At 38.9% G+C, this 12,753-nt stretch overlaps 2 protein-coding genes across 5 annotated transcripts in view; one reads left to right on the top strand and one right to left on the bottom strand.

The window, feature by feature from the left end:
• The window catches only part of zgc:158403 (tetratricopeptide repeat protein 39A), a 44,192-nt gene extending 44,166 nt beyond the window's left edge, over positions 1 to 26 (bottom strand). The window contains exon 1 of the mRNA XM_051386911.1: positions 22 to 26. The gene's annotated coding sequence lies outside the window, so the exon portion shown is untranslated. The remainder of the gene's footprint in view (positions 1 to 21) is intronic.
• Positions 27 to 2,056: 2,030 nt separating this feature from the next.
• The window catches only part of pdxdc1 (pyridoxal-dependent decarboxylase domain containing 1), a 34,494-nt gene continuing 23,797 nt past the window's right edge, over positions 2,057 to 12,753 (top strand). For 2 of the 4 annotated variants that reach the window (XM_051386854.1, XM_051386852.1), the window contains exons 1-10: positions 2,058 to 2,474; positions 5,843 to 5,937; positions 6,207 to 6,275; positions 7,149 to 7,232; positions 8,327 to 8,476; positions 9,782 to 9,971; positions 11,601 to 11,669; positions 11,786 to 11,864; positions 11,987 to 12,071; positions 12,265 to 12,313. In XM_051386854.1, the coding sequence (XP_051242814.1) occupies positions 5,864 to 5,937; positions 6,207 to 6,275; positions 7,149 to 7,232; positions 8,327 to 8,476; positions 9,782 to 9,971; positions 11,601 to 11,669; positions 11,786 to 11,864; positions 11,987 to 12,071; positions 12,265 to 12,313 (849 nt within the window). In that variant the 5' untranslated portion in view covers positions 2,058 to 2,474; positions 5,843 to 5,863. Of the gene's footprint in view, positions 2,475 to 5,842; positions 5,938 to 6,206; positions 6,276 to 7,148; positions 7,233 to 8,326; positions 8,477 to 9,781; positions 9,972 to 11,600; positions 11,670 to 11,785; positions 11,865 to 11,986; positions 12,072 to 12,264; positions 12,314 to 12,753 lie in introns of all 4 variants that reach the window. The other 2 variants (XM_051386853.1, XM_051386855.1) reach the window with 2 other exon arrangements.

The following is a 12,753-nucleotide window of genomic DNA, read 5'->3' as shown; positions in this document are numbered from 1 at the left end:
GAAACTCTGCATGCACATTACTTGTAAATCAGTGATGACAAAGAGCAACTGAGAACAGACTGCTCTAACTTACGTTTTCCCCTAAACCATGGGACTTTTTAGAAAACGATACTTAGGCTTTGGAGAGGTATGATCTCATTGGAAGCTTTATCCATATTGCTGTATATAGCTTTATCTTTATAAGAAAACGTGTGCAGCTATCAACTCACCTTTTTTAAATTCCACTGTATTATCACTCCCTGTCAACAGTAATTAGTTACACTACTAGTTGTATTACTTTTTTGTTACTTTTCTTGGTAACTGTGTCCCTTCTCCCCAAAATTAGGATGATTGTTGTTGTTGTTCTTCCAAGCTAGTTTCCTCCACGATTACAAAGATGAATCCAAGGATGTGATTGGATTTTAAATTAGTAGTGGGTGCCAACAAAAGTAATCTTATAACTAATTATTTTTTTGGTGTGGGGTAACTATAATATTATTACTGAAATGTATTAGTTATTAGTTACACTACTGCGGAAAGTAATATTATTACTAGTAATGAGTTATTGCCCAACACTGATCTTGTAGAACAATCAACATGTTCAAAAATAAGACCCTATTTTTTTGATTGAGGTGTTGTGTTTACTTGTAAACTACTAAGTGAAATGGGGGACCTGGTTGTAGGGGATGTGACATCTCTGGCTCTCAGTATTCCACAGCACTTATCAGTATATCTACTTAAGTGCTGTCTCTCATTAAAGCTTTGTTAACATATGAACCTGGAAAGAGTGGGGAAGCTCAGGAGGATCACTCTTGCTTTTTCTTTTCATTTTCAAGACATTCAGTCATGACAGCATCCACTGAGGGAAGTGTTACAGCTGCCTCCAGTCCACAGTGCTCTTTGCAAGCTACTAACTCCTCAACATGGAGTACCAGGAGACTGCTGCACGTACAGGAGGGCAGGTTTAATAAGACTATTTATTGCTCACTGTTGTTAAATCCTGAACAGAACCGGTTCTAGTACCACAGCTAATTTCCACTAAAGATCCATAGATCCACACTTCTCTTCCTAATAGATCCTGTTTGGAGCCACGGTTCATTCATTTTAATCCTGGACAGGAAATGCTAAATGCTTATTGTAATTTACATTTCAGCTATCTAAGTGTTTTCTTTTTTAAAAACATGTCTTTATTGTCTTTTAGAAAAGAGAGACAATAAGGGGAATAACAGTAAAAGACAAACACGATCTGAACAGTAACAAAACTAAGAGAAAAAAATAAAAATAAAACATATAGTTTATAATTTATACAAAATGGGAGAAATAAGAAACCTAAAAACAACAGATCTAAAGGAAACCAGCCCCATTAGCAGTTAAATCAGTTTATCATGCCATCCATCATTTCATGTATTATGATGTTCCAGGAAATTGTAGAAAACATTCAGATTTTACCAAAACGTTGTTATTGTTTAATTATCTTATCTTTTCAAGAGCAAAACGAAAAGCCATTCCTTTCAGCCTCCAAGAAACAGACATTGAGTAGGGACCTGACATTGTTTGAAGTTTCAAAATTGTCTGCGTAAATATTCAAAATGTAAGATTAAGAGGTAAATTTTTACTTATAATCTGACTGGTCAGACCCAGCACCTTCTGCCATTAAAGTTATTTAAAGAAGTTCTTTGTAGGAATATCGAATGTGGTTTTAAGTTCTTTAAATTAAATAAATGTACTTCCACTATAAAGGCCACACACCTTAACACCTAGAGCTCCTAATGACATCTGCAAGAATCCACTGGGCCTGAGTGAAAACAACCAATCATAAAAACACTTTGGGTTGGAGACTTGAAGAGAGCTGATTGTTGAGGCTCATTCCCAGGGTGCCAAGCGTCTGTATTTGACCCTGGAAATGAGAGTCAACAATCATTCTTGGCTCTGATTGGTTGTTTTCGTTCAGTCCCGGTGGATTCTTTCAAATCCCATTAGGAGCTCTAGGAGGAGCCAGAGGAGCCAGGTTCTTTCACAGATTGTCTCATGTACTGCTGTAAAAAGTATATTTATAAATCCCTACTGCAGCGTTTAGCTCTATGAGTGTCTACACCAATGATGTTTGTCGGTGTCATACTAAAACAGGTTATCCGGTCCGTCGGGCTGTGTTCGCCGGTAGAAAATAAATGGATAATAAATGGAAATCCGTCGTCGTCATCAGTGCTGTCTTCCACCTGACTGGCCAGTCCCACGCCAGAGCGTGACGTCGCCGCTGCCAGCGTGGAACGCACGTCGCGCGATAATCCAGGAAGTAAACTGTCCGGTTCTATCTGCGGCCGGATCTCACAAGGAAGTCGGGCCAGTAAATAACGTTACGTGTCAGATTCCATATTCCAACTGGCTTTCCCGAAGACTTCCCAAGGGACACAGCGACGACTCCTCGCCACAGATATCCTAGCGTCCCCGTCCACAGCAGAGCCGCTCCGTCAGGCTGGCAGCGGAGTGCAGTGACGGTAAGAGAGCTGTGTGTGTGTGTGTGTGTGTGTGTGTGTGTGTGTGTGTGTGTGTGTGTGTGTGTGTCTGTTGCTAGCTAACGTTAACCCTCTAAGTTCTCCGTGAAACGTGTGTTTTGAGTGGAACATTGCAGCTGCTCTCTCGCCCTATCACCGCTAACGGGTCCGCTGAGAGACAGCTGAGAGAGAGACAGCTGAGAGAGAGACAGCTGAGAGACAGACAGCTGGGAGACAGCCGCTGACACTGCGGTCCTGCCAGGCGAGCAGCAGCCTGATGGACCCAGAGGATCCTCCTCTGATAACATGACAGCAGCAGTGCACCTGTCAGAGCCATGCCACGTACATGCCAATGATATGAAGCCTGTATAACATGGAAATAATAAAATGACAGCTTTATTGTTGGTATAACAAGTAGAGGCACAGCAATATGCCTGGAGTAATCATAATAATATTACTAATAATCAATCTTCAATGGTATAGTTAAATAGAGGTTTTCAAAGTGTTTAATAATCCAACTAAACATACTGTCAATAGGTAGGGCTGCACGATGGGGTAAAAACACCATATTGCGATTGTGATATGATTCAGGATTAGTGTAGTGATCATTTTTGAATCACAAATTTAATTTTCACTGAAAAAACTATTCAAATCATGATGATGTGACATGTATTGGGGTCTCTAACAAACATGTTCTCTTAAATCTGGAGAACAAGATTTGTAGGCCAGTGCATCTCTGCAGCACTACAGAATGGCATTATAAAGCTATTTAGTCATATTTGACCTTTTTCAAGAACTTACAGCTTCTGGGATTTGCATATTGTGATTTTGATCATTTTGTGATTAGCCATACCGATAGGCCGACACATGGTAAAGATAAATCAACAAAACTGTAATGAAACAGTGATGAAATAAGTGTGTGTGTGTGACCAGTTCTCAGGTATACATACACATTTTATATATATATATAATATATATTTTAAAGCTTGTTTTATTATATACACACTATAAATGTATTTATAAGTGATTCATATTTTATTTATTGTTCATATTAAATATATTGATAATTATGTCATATTTAAAAATCAAACAAATGCATTAAAAAAACTCCTTCAGTCATTTAGTATTAAGACGTGTATACAAATAGTCAGTCTGGAATAACAAGTTTTTTTTCTGCAAAAGTAAATAAACAAAATGTCCATAATAATCACATGTGTCTTACCAAAGGGTAGGAGTTATAATATATTAGTAATATGAGGATACACTGCAGATCAAAGTTGTATTTTCTTGTTTTAGAGACTTCTTTACAGCTAAATGTCACAATGCTCTGAACTTTGAAGCAAAATATCAAAATGTTGCATGTATTTAAATGTTTTCAGACAGTACCCATATAAAGTGTCATTACTTTAATCATAAAGTTTTACATTACAGATATACTAACAGATTTTAATAATACAGCAGTGCCCTTTAATCCCCACATTTCTCTATCTAGGTTACACTTGAGTAGTTGAGTTAGAAGATAGCAGCAGAGATAATAAAATCTGATAATTTAGGGTAAATTGTTTCATTCATCACTTAGCAGTCTTAAATAGTAGATCAGGTTTTTATGAAACTGTGTCGCTGCTGTCTGTGCAGCAAGTGTCCAAAGTAAACATACAGTGTGCAGATGAAGTGTCCACACCCACTTGAATGCTCTATTGTATTCTGTCCTTGAGGCTTGACATTACCGCATATTAAATATAGTCAGTCAGTTTTCATTTGGCACTAGAATAGAGGAGTTCAAGTTTGTAATCGTGGAAAAATGTGAACTTATTACCAAGCAAAAGTAGAATTAAGCTAATCTATCTGCTTCTTCTTCTTCTTCTTCTTCTTCTTCTTCTTCTTCTTCTTCTTCTTCTTCTTCTTCTCATTCTTCTTTAAACTGTGACTCAGGTGAACCAGAGGAAAATAAGTAAGGCTGCACAATAATTTTCTGGGCAGATAATCAGAAATTTATATTAGAATGCATTATTCTGATAATGAAATTGTAATAATAATAATAATCAATGAAAATCATAACTGCTGTTGTTTTTGTTGTGGTAATGATGTCAGATTTGTTTTTTTGTGCGAAAACTACAGGTTATCAACTTCTTTGTTTTAAAATACAAAAATGGGAAATGAGTGGTTATCTTATCGTTATTGGCTATGAGAAGCAGGTATTGTTATTGGGCTAAAAATAAGACTGAGAGATTAACAAACAGCTGTGTCCCTGAGCCAGATGCTTATATGCTGATGTTTAACAGTTCTAATGCTTTTTATGTTCACCATCATAGTTAAGCATAATAACTGACAGAGGTTTGGTCGACTGTTATTGAAGCACAGAGCTAAAAGTTTGCAAAAGTGTGAGTATAAACACAACGAGGCTGTAAAGTCGGACTAGTGAGTAGATAAGTCTCCATGTTTTAATGTTACCGACAACCTCTGTTAGCAACCGCCTTTTTTAAGACTAATGTAAAAGCTTCAAAATTCAAAGCATGAAAATCTCTTAAGCTTGTGTTAACCACAGACCCTGTTTTAAGCATCTTACCAAAAACACATTGACTTCCAGGCGAGGGAACTGGAAGTGCTAAAATGCTAACTTTACACATTCCAGCTGTTTATGAGAAGTTCCAGGAAAGCTACTGTATACACACTGTTGTGAGATTGTTTACTTGGACATGAGCGATGTTACACCACCTTTATTTTTATTTTTTGGCATTCATCAGTAAGGGTGTAAGAAAATATTTTTAAAAAAATCTATATTTTCTGGAACTATAACCATTTTCTTAAAATTAGGTTAAAAGAAAAAAAAGCAATATATCAGAGGGCTTCACATGGTGTTGTCAAATTTCCCTCTGATATATTGCGATTTTTTTCTTTTAACCTAATTTTAAGAAAGTAATGATTTTGTCTGATGAACCTCCTTTAACAGCAGTACAATTTCATCATCATCCAGTTTCCTATTACTGCAGTCCATAGCTATCTATATACTGAATTTAAACATCATATATAAGTATAGAGTATATAATTGCCACGTATTCCTTGTGTTAATTAGTGGAGAGGAAAAAAATCAGTAGTTAAAATCAGTAGTTTAAATTAAGTAGTGTGCTGCTGTTTTCCTGCCCTCATGGAGTCCCCCATAACTAAATGCAGTCCAGTTTAATGGGTTCATTTAGGCCTGAAGGGAAACAACAGAGGCTTTAGACCAAACAGACCCTTGGGTTGTGCTCTCCATAGATAGCTATACTTTGGTCTTTTTATGGCTCAGTTTTCTCTTAGTTACTGTCTGCTGTGTACAAACTTTAACATGTAGCAACATGTTTGTCCTAATATTCTCTCTTTAACTGTCCTAGCACACACACACTCCTTAGACGATGGTGGACTCCACGCTGGCTCAAGTGGGCAAGAATCTGAGTCAAGCCATGAGAATACTGGAAGACGGACAGAGGTAAGACTAGAGACTTACTGTACCTTACCGTTAATTTCGAACACAGGCATTAAGTCTGGTGGCTGGGGCACAAATGCAACAAAATACCAATATAGAGTATCTTAAAGCTGCAGTAGGTAACTTTCACTAAAATTTTTGTCATATTTGCTGAGACTCAACAATCAATGACCTTTCTCAGCTCTGTTATATTAGTATATAGTTACCTACTACAGCTTTAAGTTTCAGTGTTCAAGTTCTTTAAGGTTTATCTGTGCTGTGCATCTCTTTAGAAAACTGGAGGCAGGAACAGAGAGGCGGCGTTTCAGCAGAACCAGCATCCCTGGACCCCTGCAGGGAGAGTAAGACAAATTCACACACACGGGGTGTTTCACAGTTAATGAGAGCAGACCCTGCTGAACACATTACTATGTCTCAAATGTTGGAAATACAGCAGTTAAAAAAGTTTCTGTTGTACACCGGTGTCAGAGGGGCATTGTTTGAAGCTCATTGAGCAATATGTGTAAGTTTGGTAACTTGGATAGGTACATTTAGTGAGAGTGGATTTGTCAGGATTCTGAGGGGAACCCAGAAGCAGACTGGACAAGAGGTAGAGTGTAAACAGTTTATTAGACAAAGAGTGAATATGTGAAAAGGGGGAGCTAGCAGGTGAGAGTGGGAGTCCAGAGGTGAGGGTGATCCAGATAGTGGCTGGCTGGCAGGTTTGGAATGTGGGGATCCAGTGGCTGGCTTACAGGAGGTGCGGACTGAGTGGACTGGGTTCCAGGGCTGAGTCCCAGGAATGATTTCTGAGGCAGAGAGAGACAGAGACAAGGTTGCGAAAAAGGCGGCTAGGCGAGGAGAAGCACACAGGCAAAGCAGTAGCATACTCAAAAATTTAAAAAGAACCAAAATTAAATGGGGGGGGGGGCCATAAAAAAAAAAAAAAAAAGGTTTGTTGACCTCAGACAGGTGTGTGAGAAGCCAGTGACAGCCCCAAAACACCACAAGACAACACGAAAACACAACAAGCACCCAACACGCAAACCATAGACAAGCACAAACACACACAAACCGTCATCACGACCGGGGATTCGTGACAGGATTAGTTTATCTGTGTTTTGAAGATCACATTTTATACAAAGTATGGAAATTGTGGGAGTTTGCAGTGTTTTAAGGTTGTGTGATAAAAGAGCCCGAAGCTAATGAATGGTTTCTTTGCGTTTCCTGTGCAGTGGTCAGGATGTTGCCACTGTACTGCACCTAGTTCACAACCTCATACATGAAGGGGAGGAGGAGGAAGACAAGCCCAGCCAACAGTAAGTAGAACTAATCAGTGAAAAAATGATATTTTTCTGATTCTGATTCTGATTCTAATTTTGATAAGCATACTGTAGTACTGTCTGCATTTTGTACTTTGACTGTTACAAGTAAAGCATTAGTGTTTGTCCTTTTCTCAATCATGTTAAATACATAGCCATAAAATATTAAGTAAAGAACTATTTATAACTATGAACAAGATGGTGCAATGTTTGTGGTGATTATAGCACTTTAAGATGTCAAGTCATGACAATGAAGAAGCTGAGTCATGTCATGCGTGTCATTTACCCATAGTTCCTGATTATAAAAAAACGTTCTTGTACAGTACATGCATATATCTGGTCTATTTCTGGACTGTTCAATATACAACCTGCTTATATAAAACAACACCCAAAATAGCCTGATTGCTATAAGGAAATTAACAGTGTCACAATACAACTAAAGCTAATGTATTTACATCAGAGAGCAAGTACTCCTCTATGCGATTAACAGGAATCCCACGTGCCCTGGAAAACCTGGAATACCTGTAATAAATGTAGATGTAGGGACTAGTTTTCCAGCCATGGAAACACCTGGAAATGATCTATCTTGTCCTGAAAAACTTTATTTGTATTTTAGTCCTGCACTCAGATCACCTATGTAAACCACAGTGCGTATATTTTTCCAAACTTGACTGTTAGTAGGATGAGCTGCTCGCTATGATACTTCAAAACGACATCGATTTTACTGTCAGAGGAAAACTGTAGTAAGCTGTAGTCAATTCAGCTGAGAGTGAGACTGCAGCAGTAAAATCAGCTGTGGTCAGAACAGCCAAGAGCGACACGAAGCAAGCTAATGTGGAGCATCCCTAAAACTGACCACCTACCTGAAATGAACCTGAGACACTTCATCAGGAATAAAACTGGAGTTAAATGTGTCAGTACTAGACCTACTGGTAAATTTGTATGAGCATTTGTAAGCAAGTGCTGTCCTGTCCTGGAATGGTCCTGGAAAATAATTTCTTAAAAAGAGTCTGAATCCTGAATAAGTAAGGAATGCAATAGACAGCCCTCAGTATAAAGTGTGTGATAAAGCTGTTGTTTGATGTCTCTAGTAGGATGCAGAATGTGGGTGAACAGGGTCACATGGCCTTGCTGGGTCACAGCCTGGCAGCCTACATCTCGGTCCTGGACAGAGAGCGACTGCGGAAGCTGACCACTCGGATCCTGTCTGACACCACGCTGTGGCTCTGCAGACTGTTCAGGTAGGCCCGTGGACACAACCCTGTCGGATTCAAACAAATTAGAATTCAAATGTAGTGATGTAGTCACTGATTACAGTATTGCACAAATGTAATGTATATAGAACATCAAATATTCAAACATGTTTGCAAAGAGAGAACAAGAATAAGTAGGTCTAAAAAAGTCAGGGTCAGGACAAATGAAAAAATACATTTCAGGAAAAGTGGTGAATCTTTGGAATGATTTAAAAATGTGTAACATTAAATGATTTCTTCAATATCTCATAATGCTTTGTGTACACGATAAGCGGTTAAAGCTGCAGTAGGTCATTTTATTAAAACTATTTGTCATATTTGCTGAAACTTTCACTATATCCTGAGAGTAGAACATGAGACAGATAATCTGTGAACAAAAATCTGGTTCCCCTGACACGTTCTTGTGCATTTGCTAGGTGTCCAGGGCGTCAAATACAGATGCTTTTGGACCCTGGGAATGGGACTCAACAATCCACTGTCCTAAAGCCTCCAACCAAAATGTCTTTTATATCTTTCTCTGCTCTGATTGGTAGTTTTCGTTCAGGCCCAGTGGATTCTTGCAAATACCATTAGGAGCTCTAGGAGGAACCTGAGGAACAAGATTTTTTCACAGATTATCTGTGAAAAAAAGATTTCTTTGATTGCTATTTTCAAATAGCAATCCTACTGAACTCCACTGGTTTTGTCACAAATTTCACATCTTTACAGTAGAGCTGCACTGTCTAGGCAATTCAGGGTCAACTGTTAAATGTATCGCCAACAAATTCTGATAATCGATAATTGAGTCATTTAGGAAGTCCAGTGTGTAGGATTTAGTGACATCCAGTGGTGTACGCCCCTCTTTTCAAGCACAAAGGATAAACTAGGGTGGCAAAAAACATGAATGATATATCTAGAGCCAGTGTTTGGTTTTTTCGTTCTGGGCTACTGTAGAAACATGGTGGTTCAATATGGCGGACTCCATGGAAAGTGACCTGCAGCGTCTTTAGATACAAAATGCTAATTCTAAGGTAACATAGACACACAGGTTCTTATTTTAAGGTGATTATACACTAATGAATATTGTATTCCATTTCAGCCAATATGTCCTCCTAAATGTTACACGCTGGACTTTTAAGATATGATTGAAAACTGGATAAAAGTAATCCGCGTTGAGTGAAAATTGTATTTTCTCTGACCTTTTACCATCTTTTGTCTTTGTAATAACTTACACTAACTCTGGTGAAGCATGGTTAATGTTGCTCTCTGCATGCAGTGCTCTGTCTTTAGACACCAATCTTATCTGTCCCTCAGGTACGAGAATGGCTCAGCCTACTTCCACGAGGATGACAGGGATGGCCTAGTCAAAGTGTGTCGGCTGGTAATTAATGCCCGTTATGAAGAATATGCCTCAGAGGGCTACGCAGTCCTCAGCTCCAAACAGCCAGTCATCTACCAGAGTGCTTCCGGCAGGCCTGGGCTGGGACAGCACCTGTGCAGCCAGGTAGGAAGGAAGACACTCACACACCTACTAATGATCTATCTATCACATACTAATGATAAAGATGAAACTCCCTATGTGTGAAAATGTCATGTGAATATTCCTCAAGTGAGAGCCAGTCCTATACTTCCACTGGGATATTAGAAACATTCAAATCCTCCACAAAGGGGCTTGAAAAACCTTTATTTGCCTGGAGGCAGGTAATGAATTTCAACAAAGATAAAAGGTAATTCTGGTATTTTTGAACATGGGCCCTATTTTTACATACTTTCTCTAGTGTAGTGTCTAAATCACTATTGAGTACAAAAAGTTTCAGAAATGATCGAGTAGATCCCGTCAGCCTGTAGCTGACATCATCAGAGCCGTTGATTAAAACTACTTAAAGGGACATTGTGTAGTGTTTTAAGTATTTTATTAGCTAGAATCAATGTCTTCATTCATAAATGTGTCCTCATTGGTGTAAAATTACCTCTGCCAATGATCTGACTTATCCTCGTAAGCGAAGAATTTCTTATCTGTATATACATTGGACGGGCAAGTCCATGGAGGCTTCCATGTTGTTCCGCCATTTTGAAAAACTATAATCGCCGATAGGGACATAAAGCACTCGCCTACCTGTCGAGCTAATAATGGAGGATCATACTTATGCCGAGCCACAGGAGAAGGAATCCTCGTCGCCAAAAAAGCCAAAAAGGGAATTAAAAAGGCAACGTGACCGGCAAATTCAAAAAACGAGGGTAAACATCGGGGTAGCTTTTCCCAGGTGGAAAGAGCTAATGAAGGAGAAAGACTTTCAGAGGGACGCTGAAATTGCCTGCTTCCTCCTCGACAGGTAGGCTTCTTGGTACATAACGGCTACCGTAGTTGCAATACACATTTGAAAACGCGAGGCACTAGAGAGCACTATGCGTTTGGATGCAAAATACAATTTCACCTCTAGATGGGAGAAATTCCTACACAATGTCCCTTTTAAAAAGACAAAGGACAAAGACAAAAGACAAAGGACGTCCCGGAGGGGCTGCGAGCCGAGCTGCTGCTAACGTTAGCTCAGCTTGTTTCTCTGATAACTTAAGATCCAGACGTCCAATGACTAAAATCCTTAAAAAGCACCAAGATCTAAACAGTAGATGGTAACAATGTGGCTTCAGACTGGATAAACAGTCAATGTATGACAGCTTCTGGCAGACAACCACAACGCTGACACAGGAACAAAGGGGATATGACGCCATTGACCACCAGTTACCTGAATAAAATGGGAAAAAAAATGAAATGACAAAATCCTGACAAAATCCTTTTGATGGGGTCATTTGTCCATGAAAGGATTACGTTGCATTATGTTGCATTTTGTGGCTGCCAACTGAGGCAGTCTGTTGGAACAATTCCAAAACCTTTTTTATACCAATTAGTCATTTAGACCCCAAAATACTTAAAAAATATCGGAATTGCCCTTTATGTATTTAAAAATATTCTTTTGGTAGCACTACTAGGCAGAATTGTAATATGTATATGGACACATAAAGTGTCTGACTGATATTACTATTCAGCATTACAGAGTCACACAGATTTAATTGTATTTTATCCAGTTGCATACACATTTGAAAGTGATTTTAATGTCAGTCTCTGTCTCATTAGCTCGGCTTGCCGCTCTCTAGTCTGTGCACAGTCCCATGCAACACCGTCTTTGGATCCCAACACCAAATGGTAGGAGAGTCCAAGTGAAAAACACTTTGAAAACACACTTCCAGATTGTTAAAAAGAATTTCTTTTGACTTATCTATCTTATTTCTTTTAACACGTATCCTGTTTGTCATTGTCAGGACGTCGCACTGTTGGACAAACTGATCAAAGAGGACAAAGAAGCTGGGAAGCTTCCTTTGCTGCTTATCGCCAACGCAGGTGAAGGAAAATAATAATCCGAACAACAACTCTTCACTATCTGTTACATTATGGGAATTACAAATAGTATTAATTTTTTTCTGCTATTGAAATTAGGTAATTTGAATGGGTTTTTTTCCCAGGTACCCCTGGGGCAGGACATACCGATAAGTTGGGTCGTCTGAAGGACCTTTGTGATCAGTACAGCATGTGGCTCCATCTGGAGGGGTGGGTTGATTCTATTACTCTGTACAGTATATGGTCTTAATGTATGCACCTCAAGGTTTTGTTTTGATAAACATGCAGTATCACCACTAGAATGTATTTCTTTAAATAAAAATGATGACTAGTATAGTATTGAAGCCCCAGTTCTGACTGTTGTAGTATTAACATTTATATGTTGTTGTGTTTTCATCTTTAGGGTCAACCTGGCAACCCTGGCACTGGGTCAGGCCACCTCTGCGATCATGGTAATCTCATGTTGACATATTCTCATCCACTTAGGGCTACTGCAGCACAAAGGTCAATATACAATACGCAGAGTGAGATTAAAGGTCCAGTGTGTAACATTGAGGAAGATCTATTGTCAGAAATGGAATATAATATTCATAGGTATGTTTTCATTAGTGTATAATCGCCTGAAAATAATAATAGATGTGTTTTCGCTATCTGAGAATGAGCCATTTTTATCTATAGCAAGCCCCCAGAAAGAGCGCCGGGCTTTGAAGCCAATCTCACTTAGTGGCCAAACTGTGTAATTATAGCAATGATGTCTGTCATGTGATGCACACTGGCCCAAAAAGACTTTTTCCCATAATACATACACATTTATACATTGTGAAAGAAGGAGCTGTAAATTGGTGGCTACATTTTTTTGAGCGTCATAACCCCCACGAAATGACTCGTTTCA

This window comes from Dicentrarchus labrax, unplaced genomic scaffold (assembly GCF_905237075.1).
Source record: "Dicentrarchus labrax unplaced genomic scaffold, dlabrax2021, whole genome shotgun sequence".
NCBI classification, from domain to species: Eukaryota; Metazoa; Chordata; class Actinopteri; family Moronidae; genus Dicentrarchus; species Dicentrarchus labrax.
This window is presented reverse-complemented; position numbering and strand designations above follow the sequence as displayed.